Here is an 18065-nt window from a genome sequence, read left to right on the forward strand (position 1 = left end):
CGATGAGCGGCCTGATGCAGAACGCGCGGGAAGTGATGAAGGCCCTGTTGAGGTCGCCCGGCTTCGACCGAGTTTTGGAAAAGGTATCGAGGCGGAGCGACAGGCGGGTGGAGCCCGGGGCGTGCGCGGCGAGCCCCGCAGCTGCACGGGTCCGAGCGGCCGCGGCCGGGGTGGCGCGCACGACGGGCGCAGGGAGGCGGCTGGAGCCGGGCGGAGCGCAGACGCAGGCGGAAGTCGCCCTCTGCTGGGTCCGGCGGACGTCACAGAGGCGCTCCGGCCCGGCCAGGCGCTTCGCCCACCCCGGGGGCTGCGTTCCGCCGAGCTGCCCGCGCCGCGTGCGGAGACGGGGAGCCGCGGGAGGCGCGCCGCCCGGCCCGGCCGGCCCTGCCCGCTCGCCCGCGCGGTCTCCGGCGTCCGGCTCGCAGTGCGGACCCCGCTTACAGTGGGCGCGGGTCACCTGCTGCTGTCAGTTGGAAGAACCCGACCCAAGAACTTTTTGAGTCTTTCCTGAATTAAATGCACCGTGTTTTTCTGGTTGGCATAGGGTACTGGGGAACTTGGAAATGACTTGGAAGTGGAGTTTAAATACTGACCAGCTGCAGCCCTTCCTGGGTCTCCGGAACACACTCCTCAGATGGTATTTAACAGTGTGAATAACTTCACTTTCGTGAAAAACAGGGAGTCATACCAGGACAAATGCATTTAATGTTTTCAAGTAGAAAACGCTATAAAATCCAAGGGCATGTTATTTGACAGTGATTTTTGGAAAGATGGGTTATCTAAAAGATGATGTATTGACTTAAAAAGAAATTCGAATTGCTTAATAATCTGTAGCAGGGCTGGGGATGTAGTGGTAGAGCACTTGCCCAGCTTGTGAGAGCCTGGGTTGAATCTTTAGCACTACAACAAAACAAAACAAACAAAAAAAACAAGCCCTTGATATGCCTGTTGAACCAGGGGTTCCCAGAAGTTGGGTATGCCCAGTATTCACTGTGTATAAACTAACACGGTCGGATAGCAATGTGATGCAGGCCACAAATGCTAATGTTATTATAAATTGTAAAATAGGCACTTTTTAAGAAGCTAAAAGAAATAGGTAAAAGTGAATCCTGTTAAGTATTGAATTTTTCACATGTAATCTTTGAAATCCAATATGAACTTTACACTTCAACATGAACTTCTCAATTCAGACCAGACACATGCTCAGTACTGATATGTGGCTATTCAACCACACAAGTACTGTAATAGCTGTTCTGTGTTTGCTAATTTGATCTAAAAGAGGATTTGCAGTTGTTTATATTTCATGTGGGCAGAGTTGCTAGGGTTAAAGTATAAATTTATGTGTAGTAAATCATAAATCTAGTTGTGGACATGGTCCCTTTCCTTTTATTGTAAAATTTAAAGTCATTACCTGGACGCAAGTGGTTCTTGCTCCCCAATGTACATTTACAATGTCTAGACATATTTTTGATCATCACAATTTGGATGTAGTGGCGTCTAATGGATAGAGGCCCAGGATAGTGGTAAATATCCTACCCCATAACAAAGAATTGCCCAGTCCAAATGTCCATAGTGCAGTATTGAGAAACCTTGACTTAGAACATTCTCCTGGGGCAGCCCTAAGTAAATTTCTAGTCTGTTCTTTCTAACTATGCGTCTTTGCACTGAACTTTTGAGTTTGTTCAGACCATGGTATCTGCACATCTTGTCATGGAACAGAACATGATCCTTCTTTAAACCTCTGGTTTACGATTTTTCTTATATTAAGGATTGGGGTGTGACTCAGTGGGAGAATGTGCAAGACCCTAGGTTCAATCCCCAGCACCCCACCAAAAAAATAAAACATAAAGGAAACCTTGACATTAAATTCTGTCCGTTAACTGTATGGTTTTTGTCGCTTCACTGGACCCTTGTTATTTTATGAGAAAATCATTCCTTCTGGTTATTTAAATGTGACCAGAGATTTTTCTGGGAAGAAATGCTCACTTTTAAATGCAAGTTTCTAAAATTCACATTGTTAAAATTATTAAGTTGGTGTAAGGATGTATATGGTTCCCCTAGAAACGGGTTCTAACTGCGTTGCTTTTGCAAAGATGAGAAGGGACACTGTCTCTGAGATTAAGAAACAAGTGAGATGTGAAGACTGTGGTTCAAGCTTCCCCATCATCCACTCCCACTTGTATGCTCACTGGTTGACCAAATACCCCCATAGACCCAATGTATTGCTTCATCCAAACAATTTTGGGGTGGCGCACACCTGTAATCCTGGTAGCTCGGCAGGCAGAGGCAGGATTTTCTTCCTGGTTGTGTGAGAGTTTTATTCTGAGTGCTAACTTTTGGCAGGCTCTTTTAATGATTTTATTTTTTTTTTTCATTCCTGGGGATTGAACTCTAGAACACTTTACCACTGAACTGCATTCCTATCTCTTTAATTTTTGAGACAGGGTCTCTCTAAATTGCCCAGGCTGTCTTGAAACTTGCAGCCCTACTGCCTCCATCTCCTTAGCAGCTGGATCACAGACCTCTGCCTGGCTGTTAAGTCAGTGAATCAAGTAGAACAACAATTAAAATTTGACTAATGATATTCCAAAGGCAGTTTGGGGTTTGGACAGATGTTTTGACCCAGTATCTGTAATCCAGTAAATGATGGTGATTTTCTATTCTTTCACAAATGATTTGTTGAAGGTACTTTCCCATCACTAATGGGATAGCATTAAGGCAATGCTTGAGTCTGTATTAGAACTTCTTTATTTTGTTTTATTCTTGTGTTTGTTTTGTTTTTGGTACTGGGGATGGACCTCAGGGGCACTGTATCACTGAGCTGTATCCCCAGCCCTTTTATCTATCTATCTATCTATCTATCTATCTATCTATCTATCTATTTATTTATTACTTTGCCCAGGGTCTCACTAAGTTGCTCAAGGCCTCACTAAGTTACTGAGGCTGGCAATTCTCAAACTTGGCAATTCTCCTGCCTCAGTCTCCTGAGGTACATGTGCCACCATGCTTGACTAGCTTGTTCTCTTTTTTAAAAATTTTGTTCTATCAATGTTTACACCCACAAAAACCCAACTTAAACCCTGATACAGAACAATTTAGCAGTCAAAATAAATGTCCTCCTATTCTAAAGATCACTTTCAAATCAATCAACAAATTAAATGCTGTGGGATTATAAAGAGATACCAACCATACTTCCTTGCCCCCTAGGAATTTATAACCTAGGAAGGAGAAAAGTATATTCCAAGGAGGTTCCATCCAGTGCACTGTGACAAAATAAAAGCTCCATGAATAAGTATTGATGTGTCCTTTCTTTAAAAACAGGAAACGGGGCGGGGGGGGGAGGTGTTGTCAGCAGGATGGCACTTGCCTGTGATCCCCTCTATTCCAGAGGCTGAGGCAGGGGGATCACAAGTTCATGGCCAGGATGGGCAACTTAGCAAGAACCCTGTCTCAAAAAAATAAAAAGGACTGAGGATGTGGCTCAGTGGTAGAGCGATCCCCAGTAGGGGGTGTGTGCGCCTACACACACACTCTTACACAATTTGTAAAATACACATAAAATTTGGCCTCAGAAATTTTGTGACCTGAGAGCTCTAATAGAAACTTATGTATTTAAAAATTAAGAAGCCAGGCACAGAGGCACATGCCCTGTAATCCCAGCCCTCAGGAAGCTAAGGCAACTTAGCGAGATCCTGTCTCAAAATAATCAGAAGGGCTGGGGATCTTGCTCAGTGGTAGAGTCCAGTCCCCAGTAGTGAAAAGGAAAACCAGAATGCTAAACTTTTTATTCAACTACCAGAGGAGGTCTAGGACTTTCTGGCCTGTGGTGAGCAGAGGTTGTTTGAACTTTTTTGTTGCTGTTTGGTTTGTGGCTTTACCATAAAACACTTGACCTGTGCCCTGGCCTGTTGTACCAGGTTTGCAGCCCAGGCATCAGCCCTTCCTGGGAAGTACTCTGTATTCAGGTACTTGGTTGGAAACATCAGTTGGCTGCAGAAAAACAACCTTACACTTTCCTGGAAGGGAAACTGGAGGTGTGCATGGATGTGGCATTCTGAGTGCGGAAGAGTGGGACGAGGACCAGGAACGATCTCCGCCAGCTCCTCTTCTCCAGGTTCAGACCACTGAGGGTGGTCTTGCTGCCTTGAGTGATGTGAGGAGCCCTCCCTGTGCTGGGTGCAGTCTGCCACTTGTCTGCCTGCAGGTGCAATACGGTGACTGCTTTGTTCCTCGGGGCACCGCTACCTCTGTGCCAGCGGGACGGGCAGTGTGTTCCTCCAGCTGGCGGGACTTCAGGGATGTCGAGTCCGCCCCTCTGCCCTCCTGGGGCTCTGTTTTGTACCTGGCACTGGGTGCGGCCTTGTTGCCTTCGACCTCCTCAACACCTGACTCATCTGGGGATCCTTTGCCTGCCCCAGTTGCCTGCCACTTTCACTTTTTTCTTCCGAAGTCCTTTTCAGGGACACTTGCTGTCACTGAGAACGCCTCCCTGGCAGCTCCTGGTTCCTCTCCCGATCCACTTGTACACCTTGACCAACGTGTGAGACAGGACGCACTGTGTGTTGCCTGGCCTGGCATCCCCTCCACACAGAGCTCTTCGGGAACAAGTTGTGGTAAGAGCCTGATAAGCATCTGTCAAAGGGACTGCAGTGCCCTTGGAAGGGCTGGTTGGTGGCTTGCCTTCCACATGCAAGAGTCTCCTGTGGTTTGTTCAGTCTGTGGCTGAAGCCACTAAGTGTTGGGCATATTTTTATAGAATTTGTAATAGAATGCCCTTCAGATGGGAATGTATTCATTTAACAAACATTGGAGTGCCTACTATGTGCCAGGCACCGTGCTAAGCTCTGGAGATAGATCAGGGGACAAAACTGATAAGAATCCTTACACTTATGAAACTTATATTTTAGTGGAACAAATAAACCATCAAGCAAAACAAGAAAATACGTATGTTAGATGGTGGCCAGTGCTAGAAAATAAAGCAGACAGAATAGGGAGTATTGGTGCAAAAGAGTTTAAAGTTTTTTTATCCTGAAGTATTTGTGCCTGTGGAGTTCTGTCCCTCTCCCTCCCTCTTATCTTGCTCTGTTGTCCAGGCTCCCTGACTCCTGGACTGAAGTTGCCCTCCTGCCTCAGCCTCCCAAGTATCGGGACTACCGGTGCACCCACCATGCCCTCTAGCATTCATTTTTTTGAGAGTTCGATTTTAAATAATATCATCTGGGAAGATGTCACATGAAATAGTGACATTTCAATCAAAACCTGAGCATGTCACGAATGTCGAAGGGGGGGGGACCTTCCAGGAAGGGAAGAGCCATTGTGAAGTCCTAGAGACTTTAAAGCTCTGTGCTTGCAGTGTTTGAGGGGTTGTGAGGGGCTGGCTGTAGCTCAGGGGTAGAGCACTTGCCTAATGTGTGTGAGGCCCTGGGTTCCATCCGCAGCACCACGTACACACAGAAGTGTTTCTCAGGGAGGCTAACTTGAGGGAGCACTGGAAACTCGCGAGGGGCAAGTTGCAGAGGAGATGAGATCAAGTTAAGACTTTGCAGGTCACAAAAGGGACTTGACTTTTTCTTTAATGAAATGACTCTCCATTAGAAAGGTTTTAAGAGTGACATAATTTGATTTGTATTTTTAAAAAAGCACTCTTGTTGCTAATATTGAGAATAGACATAAGGGGGTAAGGGCAGAAGTAGGAAGATAAGTTGGGACGCAATTGCAACAACTTAAAAGAGGGACGGCAGTGGCTGGGACCAGAGTGGAATCAGTGAGCAGCCTAAGGCAGTGACTGGGATTCAGGATGGCTTTTCTCATTATCTGAATTGCTCATGACAAGGGACACTTACTAGGTTTACCACTTGTCTCCACTTCCCAGAGTTCATGTTATATACATTGTGATTGTTAATATCAGGGGACTCTGCTGTCTGTCTGGTGGCTGGGACTTTTACACTTGCAGACTTGGAGGTCTTCTCAAAAAGGACATGAACCACCAAGTACAAGTTGGGAGATCTGAAAGGATCATAGTTGTCTCCATAGTTTCCTTGGATATTCCGTTTGTTCAAGTGTTTTAAGCTAAGCAAAGTGAAAAAAAAATAATAAACTAAGCAAAGTGAAAGTTCCAATTGCAAGGATAAGAGCAGGCAGGCAGAAGTCATTTCCATAGTCCTAGCACTTGGGGTAGTCGTGGATACTTATTGAGCACTCTGACCAGACCCCACATTCATCCTTTATTTTCCCTACATGGTTTCTTTTGAACCTGTGTGGTATGCTCTTCTTGCTATGACTGCTTTACACATGAGAAACCAGAAGCTTAGCTTCCCTAAGGTCTTAGAGCCACTAAGGGATCTACACCCAAGTGTTCTGTTCCGTGGCTCCTGCCGGCAACTGTGTAGAAAGCTCGTCCCGTATCCTGAGTGACTTGGGTGCCAAGTGTTCACTGAGATCATTGTGCAAAGTCAACGATAAATTAACCCCGGAGACTCCTAGTAATTAATTGGCACCAAGACTCCCTACAGAATGAGAGCCAGCAAAGGAGAACGTGGAGTGGTGAATGGAGGAGGAGAAGACCCAGAGGAGTGGTGTATTTACATGCATTTACAGTCCTGCAAATTGGCTTTAAGGAATTCCTCAGGGAGAATTTTAAGCTTTACGGAGCTCTGTGAAGGCAGTGCTGCGATTATTATCTCCACTTCAAAGACGGGCATACCTCAGTTGTGAGTTTTGCCTAAATCTACTCTTTTTTTTTAAAATATTTTATTTATTTTTTAATATTTATTTATTTAATTTTCGGCGGAAACAACATCTTTATTTGTATGTGGTGCTCTTAACCATTAAGCTCCAGCCATCAGAGTGATTAAATGAAGACATACATTTATTTTGAAGCCCGTTCTGGGCTGATGGTGGCATGGCTGGACACAGTGGTTTTGTAGCATGTGCCCTCATAGAGTTCCCTTAGCCTGACTCCATCTATTCTTTTTTTTTTTTTTTTTTTAAGAGAGAGTGAGAGAGGGGGGGGAGGGAGAGAGAGAGAGAGAGAGAGAGAGAGAGAGAGAATGAGAATTCTTAATATTTATTTTTTAGTTCTCGGCGGACACAACATCTTTGTTTGTATGTGGTGCTGAGGATCCAACCCGGGCCGCACGCATGCCAGGCGAGCGCGCTACCGCTTGAGCCACATCCCCAGCCCCTCCATCTATTCTTGTAGCTGTAGCCACCCAGTCACACAGCCGCCCCTGTCTTGACACCTTCCACTTCCTGTGTGAAGGCACATTCGTGCATTGTCCTCAGACACACCTCCTGGCATCTGCAGTGCCATGCAAAAATCAGCATCCATCCATCGTCAGGGCACATTGCTTGAGAATGGCCCCTTTCACAGATGCACACAAAATTCTCACCTGCTGAGACCACCTGCTCTCTGGGCTTTGTGTGGTCTTTCCTGTTCAGTCTCTTCTCTCGTTTTTACACACACATTCTCATGCCACATTCCTGTCCTTGAGGCCCATCACACACAGACACCCTTGCTGAGCAGAGCTGTAGTCCTTCTCTGTTGGCCAGAGGTGGTGGCCATGAGCTGTGCACAGCAGCAGCAGTCGCAGTGATGGTGGCGACTCTCAGGATGATCCGAAATGCCAAGGCCTGAGCAGAATTCTCAGTTCTGGACAGACCTTTGTGTAAGGGATTAACAGCATCTTGGGCCGGGGGCATGGCTCGGGTGGAGTGCCAGTCTAGCATGCACAAGGCCCTGGGTTCCATCCCCAGTGCCATAAAAAGAGATCTTCATGGCTGTCATCAGGCAGCCCTTCTCACTCTCCTTACTGAAAAAGCGAGAAAGGGGAACTGTCACCTGGAGTGTGTCTGTTTGTAATGGCACTTGGGTCCAGATGTTGGAGACGGGGAAGGTAAACTCATGTGGATGCATGAGGTGCAGAGCAGCAGCACACTGGCAGCCGTGAGAGAAGGGCAGCTGGCTGCTTGTGCAGTAATTTCCAAGGTGAACTATGCCAAGGCTCCACTGCTTCCCACATGATGAGTCAGTCAGGACCAGCAGCAGAGAGGGGAGGCTAGCCTGAGACTGAAGGGTAGGCATCACTAGCTGCTTTGTGATCTGTAAGACAGATGATGAAGGGGTCTACTTCACAGATTTGCAGGACTGAGACGATGCATGTAAACTTGCTCACCTGTCCTCTAACAGTTGTTCAGCTGCTAACTGAAGACAAGTGTTGCACCTTAAACTGACAGGCTGAGTTTTTTCTTTCCAGTTTCCTCTCTCAACCCCTTTCTTCGTGAAAGAGCTCTGCGTGAGCCTGTCCCCACAAGTCTACTTTTTACCTCTGGGGGCTGGGTAGGACATTCCTTCGTTGTCCATTTAATCCCTCTATTTTACTTAGGGAAACAAGCATTGGCAATAATGAAAGCATGTCTTTGCCATGTCAGACTAACCAGTATAAAATCGTTTCCATTTAATGTAAATTTTAAACTAGTTTTGAGTGTTGGCATGTTCTTTGGCCTTTAGCTGAGAAAAAGAAAATTTTACACTGAACCCTACAGGAGAAAATGAAAGACGGTCAGTTATTTCACTAGTCATCCCAGCAGTCAAGAGAGCAAATGAACTCTCAGAACAAAGCTCTGCTGGCACAGGGGCCTCAAAGACACTAAACCGCTTGGTGTCTGAGGCTCTCATTTGTATTCCCTGACTTCCTGGTTTCCCCCTTTACCTGGCTCCTGCCTGCCAGGATTCCAGTGTTCTCCCAGAAGCCTTGGTTAATGCCTCTTCCCCAGAACATACGTGTATAAATGAGATATCTTGAAAGAAAACAAAGGCTGGCGGACCTTACTAATGTTAGATATCTTTACTTCAAGAAACAGGACTCATTCTGCAATAAGTTCCTCCGTTGCAGTGTTTTATGTATTTGCTGTTATTTAGACCCAACCCTCTGAGAACAGGGATTCAATCTCATTTGTTGTTGCCAGTGCCAGACTTCAAGACCCACGTAGTGCTGGGGCACCTCCCTATCATGCATGAGGCCTGGGTTCAATCCCTAATGCTGCTAAAAATAAAGTAGAAATGGTTGAAGACTGTTTCCTCCTTGTTCTACCTTGGTGTATGGTATTAGTTTATGAGGACATCTTGTGGCTAGACCACTTACTGCGGTAAACATTTTCCATTTATCTGTTGTGTAAAACATGACACGGTATTGTTTGGAATGATTTGTTTGTCTTCCTTCATGTCCTCTTATAGAATACACAGCAAGACCAGTAAAGTTGAATCATATCTTCCTGGAGGGAGTCAGAAAGGCTTCTGTGTGTCTCCAGAAGAGTAACTAAAGGGACATGAAGTTATGTGTGTCATATATTGCTGGTCTTGAAAATAACCCATAAAGAATATAATACCTAAATGGCAGTTACCCTTCCTTATTATAGTCTGGTCCCCTGTCACATGACATTTCATTCAACAGCAGTAGCACATACTGATGGTCCCAAGAGTTCATAATAGTGCTAAAAACTTCCTGTTGCCTAGTAAAGGCATAGCTGAAGAAGTGAGAAGAAAACTGCAGAATAAAAAGAACCCCCAAAAATTCAACAAGGGGTTTAGCAGCTTTTGCACACCCCAAAAAAGTCCTTAAAAAGTTTGAAAACAGTGATCCCAACACCAAAAAGTTTTCATGGGTAGAGAGGAATGTCTGTGCTACATTATCTGCTTACAGTCAGTGATGAAAAGCCAAGCAAGGCAACAAGGACCTCTTTATGGCATCATGCTCTTTGGTAACACCTTTTCATTGTGGTGCTTTATGTAGGATAGGACATAAAAAGCAGTCATTTAATTTGGTTGGGTTCTACTGTTAAACTTTTATATTAAAATGGGTATGTGGAATAAGCTTCTAAAACTCATTAAATTACTGAATTTCTTCCAGCTTGACTTTCAGGTTGTTTCGAACGATTAAGTCATTTGAAAATCACCCTGCTTGTGCAAAAATTAAGGAACACCTAACTAAAAATGTGTTATTGAAAGATCACAGGTACCAGGTGGCTTGGTTGATGCAAAAATCAGACCATTAAGAGAAGTCAGGTGTTCCACATAAGGATGAAAAGTTTAGCCTTAATGTTTGAATTATGAAGGCGTGAAGATTAGCAGAAACTATTCACTCAACATACTTTTTCTTTTTAAAATTTTTTTTATTTTTTTTGTTTTAGGTGGACACAATATCTTTACTTTTTAATTTTTATGTGGTGCTGAGGATCAAACCCAGTGCCTTGCGCATGCCAGGTGAATGCACTACCATTTGAGCCACATCCCCACCCACCTTTTTCTTTAAAGACAACTTGCACAAGTATTTATTTATATCATAGATTGACAAATTGAATTCCTGAGACAGTCTTTTTTGGAGGAGATTCAGTTTAATCCAGTGATTGTTTTTAAATTTTTCGTATACCACAGAATGAATGTCCACTTTTTTTTTTTTAAACACATTTAGGTGACTCTCGTCTCTGCTGCTCCTGAGAAAGTGATTTGTGAAATGAAAGTAGAAGAGCAGCATGCTAATAAAATGGGCACACTCCATGGTGGTTTGACAGCCACCTTAATAGACAGCATATCAACTATGGCTTTGCTGTGCTCAGAAAGGGGTCTGCCTGGAGTCAGCGTTGACATGAACATAACGTACGTATACAAACTACCCCAGAGGCCTTTTGCTTTGATAAATCACTTCAAACCATTAAGACACTGTTTGTAATACTAATGAAGTATGAAATTCAGTTAAACGCAACTAGAGATTTTCCCTAAAATGTTATGTGGCCTTAAAAACTAGAACTAAAACACAATTAATTTCAAGTATAGTTACCTTGATGTTTTGAGATTGGTTCCAGGACTCTGCTCAGATCCCTCATATGAAAAGTCATTTTTATTTGGACACAGTGGCACACGACTATAATCCCAGCTACTCAGAGGCTAAGGCAGGAGGGATGGCACGTTTGAGACCAACCGTGGCAACTTAGCAAGACACTGTCTCAAAAACTAAAAAGGGCTGGGAGGTAGCTCAGTGGTAAAGCTCCCCTGGGTTCAATCCCTCATATTAGAAAAAATAAAAATGACAACTTTATGTATAATCTATACGTTTCCATGCATTCCGAATCATCTCTAGATCACTTATAAGACCTAAATAAATGCAAAATGGCATGTAAATAGTTGTTGTGCTGTATTGTTTGGGAAATAAGATGTGTGTTCAGTACAGACACAACTTTTTCTTCAAACACCTTCAATCCACAGGTGGTTAAGTCTGAGGGTGGGGAAGCTACAGACAGAGAGGGCCAGCTGTACAGTCAATAGTCAAAGGTAAATGACCCCAAACATCCAAACAGCACACAACTTCTAATATTCTCCTAGTGGGGAAAAAAGTGACACACTCAACGGTTTGTTTCATACAGTCCTTAAAGTACTACTGGTATTGCTGCAAACATTTTTATATGTATTGAGTACATACATAAAGAAAAATCTGAATAAAATTAAAAGCAAAGTTGAACCTTCCACATGTGTGTGGTGAGCTTGTCATGAGGTGAACTATAGTGTCAGCAGCAATCCTGGATCTCATGACCTGAAACCTGCACAGCAGAACCAGAGAAGCAGGCCCTAGATGTCTGTCACTCCATGTTGTGAAAATGCCTTCAGGGACCCAGCTACCAAATGTGAAACATTCAGTTTTCCAACATGAACTAGTAATGTCAGTCCTGTTCAATAAAGAGCAGGGCCCAGGATAGTTTGAAGACAACTGGGCTTTCTCTACTGAAGCAACAGAAAATGTATTGAGAAGAAAGGCAGGTATTAGGGTGAAAGCCAATGTCCACCAGACATAAAAGTAATGGAAATAAGTAGGTTATTGGGTCTTAAGTAATTTATGTCTTTTATTAGTTTCCTTATGACTCAAGTTAATTTGCCTTTATTATGGGGATAAGTTGAGGGTGCAATAAGCAAGCGACAGGACAAGATGCAGACTAGTGTTCTTGTGAAATTAAGATGTGCAGGGAAAAAAAGGCTTTCCCTGTGAATGGGTTCGGCAGTCCTTCTCCATGGGGCGGGGCGGGGGGGGGGAGGCCAGTTGCTGACAGTGCTTTTCCATAGTGTTTTATTAAAACAGAGATCTTCAGAGCTAGTAAGCATGAGACACTGGGTTCGATCCCTGGCACCACATGCAGATAAATGAAATAAAGTCATTGTTTCCATCTACAACTAAAAAAAAAAAAAAAAAAATCAGACCAGCACTGCATTTTATAATCTTCTAAGATATTGTGGCTTTCTCAACTCTATAGAGTTTTAACAAGGCAGACAGCTCTGGCCTTCTGGGTATGTGTGGTCAGAAGCCTTGAACACCATCCAGAGCTGCCTAAACTTTAAAAATTGATTCACTTGAAACTAAAGTAGGACATAGTCTCAAAGGTTGTAGGTATTTCAAAAGTAGTCACTGAACACTTCTTCATGAATCATTCTCATACTACCACTAAACACGATACCAAATTAAGTTCTACATTACACAAACCAAGGATGTCTGTTTTAGACCATGACTGGTAGAAAACTGGCATTGCAGGACAATGAAAGAAGAAATTCTAAGGTACGAGCACTGTTGAAATGTCAGTTTCCAGATCCCCCAGGACTAATGCTTGCTGATCCAGCCTTACAAGGAGTTGCTTGCCTTCACTTAGTTTCATTTAAATTAATGGCTAGTAGCCAGAGCTCTTAATTTATAGAAGTTTAGGGGAAATAATTAAAAGAAAACAGTAAATTACTACTAAGCACTCCGTTTTCATTTCTTTAAATTGAGATCATGAATTCAAGACTAGCTTGTTTTTTCCAGCAATGAACTCTCAACTTTCTTATACTTCCCAGCCACAAACACGTAAGACTTTGTTTTGAATTTGGCAAAAACATGTAGTCTCTTCTACAGCTCCTTGTTCTATAAAAACCCAGACACACGAAAGTAAATTGTAAGGGTTTCCCTTTAAAAACATTAGCTTTACCAGGGCCCTCAACCCTATTTTTTAGGGAACTACAATAATTGAATTAAAGGAACTTGTCATCACAACTGGGAAGGTAGTGTATTTCAGGAACTGTGTAGCCAGCCTGTCACAGGTCCCCTGCAGATTCAGCCAGCCTCAGCTGGAAAAACGTTTAAAACTATCTGTACTGGACACATGCAGACCTTTCTCTTGTCGCTGTTCCCTAAACAATATACTGCAACAACCTATTACGTGGCATTTGCATGTATTAGGTACCCTAAGCCATCAAGAGGTTTACAGCTATGTACCTGTTATATATGGACGTGAGCACTCATGGATTTTGGTATCTTAAGGGTACAGGCACTGATCCCTCATGGATGCCAAGCCATAATTAATCATACTTCATTACCAGGACTGTAAGGTCCTTGTTTATTCCTTGTAGTTCTTATATTAACTCTACATTTTAAAAGCTAAATATAAGATGTAGACACCAATTGATATTTCACATAGGAAATTACGCAGATGGAATGAAAGCTAGAGGAAATCTTTCATTAGCCTGAATAAGTATGAAGTAAAAAACTTAAAGGAAAAATAGGGCAAGAACATCCTCAATATTTATGGGAGAAGAAAGGTGTGGATTAAGGAATGAGTATGATAGAACCTGCTTAGGTAGCAGCCATTCAAACTTGATAGCACAGAAAGCTTAGCAATTATTCCTAAACTATTAGGAGTAAAGTTACACAGGAAGGTTGTTATGAGCTTGTCACAAATTTTCCTTTTTAAAAATTATTTGCTATTAACTAAATTTGTTTCCTTTTAAGGTACATGTCACCTGCTAAAATAGGAGAAGAAATAGTGATTACAGCACAAATTCTGAAGCAAGGAAGAACACTTGCATTTGCTTCTGTGGATCTGACCAACAAGGCCACAGGAAAATTAATAGCACAAGGCAGGCATACGAAACACCTGGGAAACTAGAGACCCGCAGGTGCCCGAAGATACCCAACAGTGAACACCAAGTGTGAACTTGAACAAATTTTTCAAAATAAATTATCAGAACCACAAAGTAGCTTAAGACATTTTCTTTGGGTGAAAGACCTAGAGACCAAGTAGGGTAAAGCTGGGGTTGTCTTGGTTTTTCATTTTAAACATCTTCAGAATTTTTTATTCATATGCATGATAATTGTATTTAAAAAGTTAGCTCAAAGCAAAGAAGCAAGCAGAGCTACTTGAAGGCAAGATTAAAGTCTAATATTCAGCTAAGTGAGAAAAATTAATGGTGTCGCATCTGTTTGGGCTTCTGTAACACACTATAGGCTAAGTAGCTCATAGGCAGAAATTTCTTACCATTCTAGAGGCTGAGAGTCCAGTCAACAGTCCAGCAGGTTTTCCAGTGAGGGCTTGCTTCCTGATTTAGTGTCTTCTAGCTATATTCTCAATGTGGTACAGAAGGCAGCTCTCCAGGGTTTCTTAAAAGGGCACCATAGCTGTACCCACTAAAGATCCCACCTCCTAGTACCATCACTTAGGAGGGTGTGGTTTTAATGGGACACATTGTGGAGTTAGGTCTTCCCCAACTGTAAAATGCCTTTTTTTTTATGTGGGATTATGGAATTTCAAAATAGGTGAACTCTGGATTGGAAAAATTAAATTATCATACTGCATGGCCTTAAATAGTTAAGATTGAAGCAAAGACATTAGCAAGATAGGAAATGGTCCATATAGTTCTCTCTGATAATTTATTATAGGGCTGGCAACTTTTTTTTTTATAAAAGGGGAAAAAAACATACTATCAGCCCCTTTGGATCTCCCTGTCTATAGTAATATCCCTAGGTCACAAAACTCAGTCTATTTCTCAAAAGTTCTGTGTACTATGGCACCCTAATATTTGATTTCTACATTGGTCTTAGGGAACATTTCATGACTAAAGATGGAAAAGAAGCACTTTAAATCAGCAAACAGTCAAGCTGGCTATCCTTTTCCTGTACTGGAATGCATGCTGATCTGTTCATAGGACACAGACTCCCTGCTGGCAGTGAGCAGGCTAAAGACCTGGGTCTCCATTGCCAGTGCTTCCTACTAAAAGGAACCTGTGGCTCCTTGGAGAATAACTGATTCTGGTGCTGGGAAAACACATGTCCCAAGATCTTAACCTGAAAGTAAGGATTATTCAAGAAAATAAGAGGCAGTCACAAACTGTGCATGGGGTTTAGGAGTTTGAGTCCATAGCTTTGGACAATAATGGCAGAGGCTCCTTACAATAAAACAATGGAAAACATGGAGGGAGGGTAGATTTAGAAAAATCACCTCTTGGAACCTTCATAAGATCAACTTGGTTTGGCAGCAAGAATCAGAGGTGAAGTGCTAGGAGGATCATTTGCATAACTCCACATAGGTCGCAAGTAGTGAGCACACAATGCAGAAGTGGGAAAGCACTGAAGTCAACACCACCAAGAGACAGATGTGTGCCTCCAGATACCAAATGGAGGAGGACACAGGCCTGTCATCTAGCCACAGGCAAACTATGTCAATGGCAAAACATACCACAGTTTATGTGAAAGTCAAAACCAAGACCATGAACAAAGGAGGCCAAGTCACTGTGCTAAAAGGACACCAAGGCTATGGCAACCAAATGCAATTACCTTGTAACATAAAGGGGATTTAAAACTATCAAAAATACTGACAGCAAAACAAGAATATGGATGGTAAAGTATATCAGTGCTACATTTCTTGAGATTGGTGATTTTACTATGCATAACACCTTGACCAACAACCAAAATAACTCAAAATGTTAATGATCACAAATATATACACAAAAGAGAAAACAAATATGGCAAGATGATAAAATGGAGTACTGGTTACACAGGAACTTTCTGTATTTATTCCAAAATAAAATGACTGCTGAATTGCCTACTATGTTGAACAAGTGTAACTTAACATATGATTAAGGCCTAGGGCTCTGGAGATCAACAGTCTAATTTAAATCTTTCACTCTTAGGATGCAAGCTTGGGCAAATTACTAACCTCTGCATCTGTTTCTATTCAGAATTAACAGGTTAAGATACGAACCTAATTCAAAGTGTTATTTCAAATGGATTCTAACTTTTAACTGATCAGAGAACATGTGAATGCACTTTGAAATTAAGAATGGTGTTTTTTTTTTTCATGAAGCAAGTGTAACGGCAGACTATGAACTTTTGAAAGCTAACCAAATATCTTTGATTTCTATTCTTGTTGAAATTACAAATTGCCAGGGTTTTTCTTAATTGTTCAGTTATGGACCATAAAATAATCCCCTAAGAGGGTCAGTAACATCTACTCAGTGACTTGGGATAATAAAGTTACCACTTCAAGCTTTGTGTATTCACCTGAATAGTCAGGGAACTTTCACCTATTTTATTTAGGTTTTCATTTTCTTCAAATTCCAACCAGAAGCTAAATACAATTGGAAATGGTAAGCACTAGTTTTACTCCAAAGGAGTAGGATCATTCAGATTTACTCCAATAAAAGTATGCAACCCTTAAGCAAAGCTTTTCTTCATTTAAAAGAAAAAAAAAACAAAGGAAAAAAAAAAAAACTATACAGTAGTCTTTCCTCATGTTCATTGCACAAAATGAGTTCTACTAGAACTTTGACACTCTGGTCATTTTTACAATTTTAAATCCCAACTTTAAAAAATGTTTTCCTATTCCAAAAATCCCTCATAACTTTTTCTTTAGGATGGTGTAGAAACCAGTATTTCTGCACAATTTATTGGAATTTTCTTTGTAATTAAAATCTCTTCTCTTTAACACCAAAAAACAAAACAAAAACCAAAAGTAAAGTCCTCTACCTATCACGGTTTCTGCAGCTATGAATGTATTTCTCAGTTTTATAGCTGCTTTTAGCTACTTCAGACTCCAGATCTGCTTTAATGAGTATAAATGCATCCACACTCAGCAGAATACTTTTATAACAGCAACTTGGGGAAAGAGATCTGGGAAAAAAATACATGTATTTATGAGTACCAAGAAACATAAACATGGCCCAGTAAAATGAGGCAAGAATGCCTATAATGAGATGCTTTTTTCATTTAAGATTTCTTTCCCACGGTTGTACTTTAAACAACCACTTCTGGTCATTAGAATGAATCTGATAGTGCTCTGGAACAATGGTGATCATAGCAAAGCTATTAAGTTTTTTTCAACGTTACTTATACCTGTTACATTCATTTCTCACCCTCTCAATACTGATGACAGATGTCAAAGAGGCAAAACCAGCACAAATGGGAAGACCATCAAAAAATGAGTATCACCTTGTGCTTTCAGATACATTTAAGCATGTCAGTGTACAACAGTCCTTCACTTCACATTTTTAGTAAGATGCTGATGCAGTGCAGCAAGTATGCAAAGCATCTTCTTTCACACAGTCCGTGCAGAAGACATCTAATTTTTTTTTAAGTTCTGAGATACAAATGATTAAAAAAAAAAAAAATCCAGGATGAACGAGTTTCAAAATGCATAGTGTTCTGTGCATGAGTCCATTTTCTTCAAACTCTGAAAAAATAAAGTGGTAAGAAAACAAGAAAAACAATTGCTGCTGCATTCTCTAATCTTCTTCATTTTGCTGGTCGGCCCTTTATTCTGGCATGTAAGGACGGAGGTGATCCTCTATGGTGCCAACTGCCCAATGGGTGAGCTGTTCCTGTGGCAGGTAGAGGCAGATGCTGCATAACTTGAAGATTGTAGCTTTGTTTTTTGGAGTCTAGGAAGGAAAAATTTTTTAATATTTTTAGTAAGACTTGTATCTAATTATTATTTGAAGGTTAAATTTAGGGAGAACCTATGGCACAGTAAAAGCCTTCAGAATAAGTGATAAATTACCATTTTAGCTAGTCTAGCAATCTAGTAAGGGAGATCATCTTTCCATACAAGGCACCAAAAAAAAAAAAAAAAGTAAAGATTATTGTAAACTAAATGCATAGAAAATTTATGCAGAATTAAATTATAAAGTTATTAAGTCAACCAAAGGCTGCTTGCTAAAAGAAATTAATGTTAAAGGCATTTCATGGAAACAGATCAGACTTCTAGTCATGTTTTTGTGT

At 41.7% G+C, this 18065-nt stretch overlaps 2 protein-coding genes across 2 annotated transcripts in view; one reads left to right on the forward strand and one right to left on the reverse strand.

Annotated features, from left to right (window-relative positions):
- Acot13 (acyl-CoA thioesterase 13) lies at window positions 1–17460 on the forward strand. Its single transcript, XM_026407701.2, has 3 exons — window positions 1–83; window positions 10470–10654; window positions 13803–17460. Exons 1-3 carry the CDS (start codon window positions 3–5, stop codon window positions 13957–13959), a joined length of 423 nt encoding a protein of 140 aa, XP_026263486.2. The 5' UTR covers window positions 1–2; the 3' UTR covers window positions 13960–17460.
- C8H6orf62 (chromosome 8 C6orf62 homolog) overlaps window positions 17029–18065 on the reverse strand; it is an 11271-nt gene continuing 10234 nt past the window's right edge. The window contains exon 5 of the mRNA XM_026407700.2: window positions 17029–17725. Coding sequence (XP_026263485.1) covers window positions 17600–17725 — 126 coding nt within the window. The 3' untranslated portion in view covers window positions 17029–17599. The remainder of the gene's footprint in view (window positions 17726–18065) is intronic.

This window comes from Urocitellus parryii, chromosome 8, assembly GCF_045843805.1.
Source record: "Urocitellus parryii isolate mUroPar1 chromosome 8, mUroPar1.hap1, whole genome shotgun sequence".
NCBI lineage: Eukaryota > Metazoa > Chordata > Mammalia > Rodentia > Sciuridae > Urocitellus > Urocitellus parryii.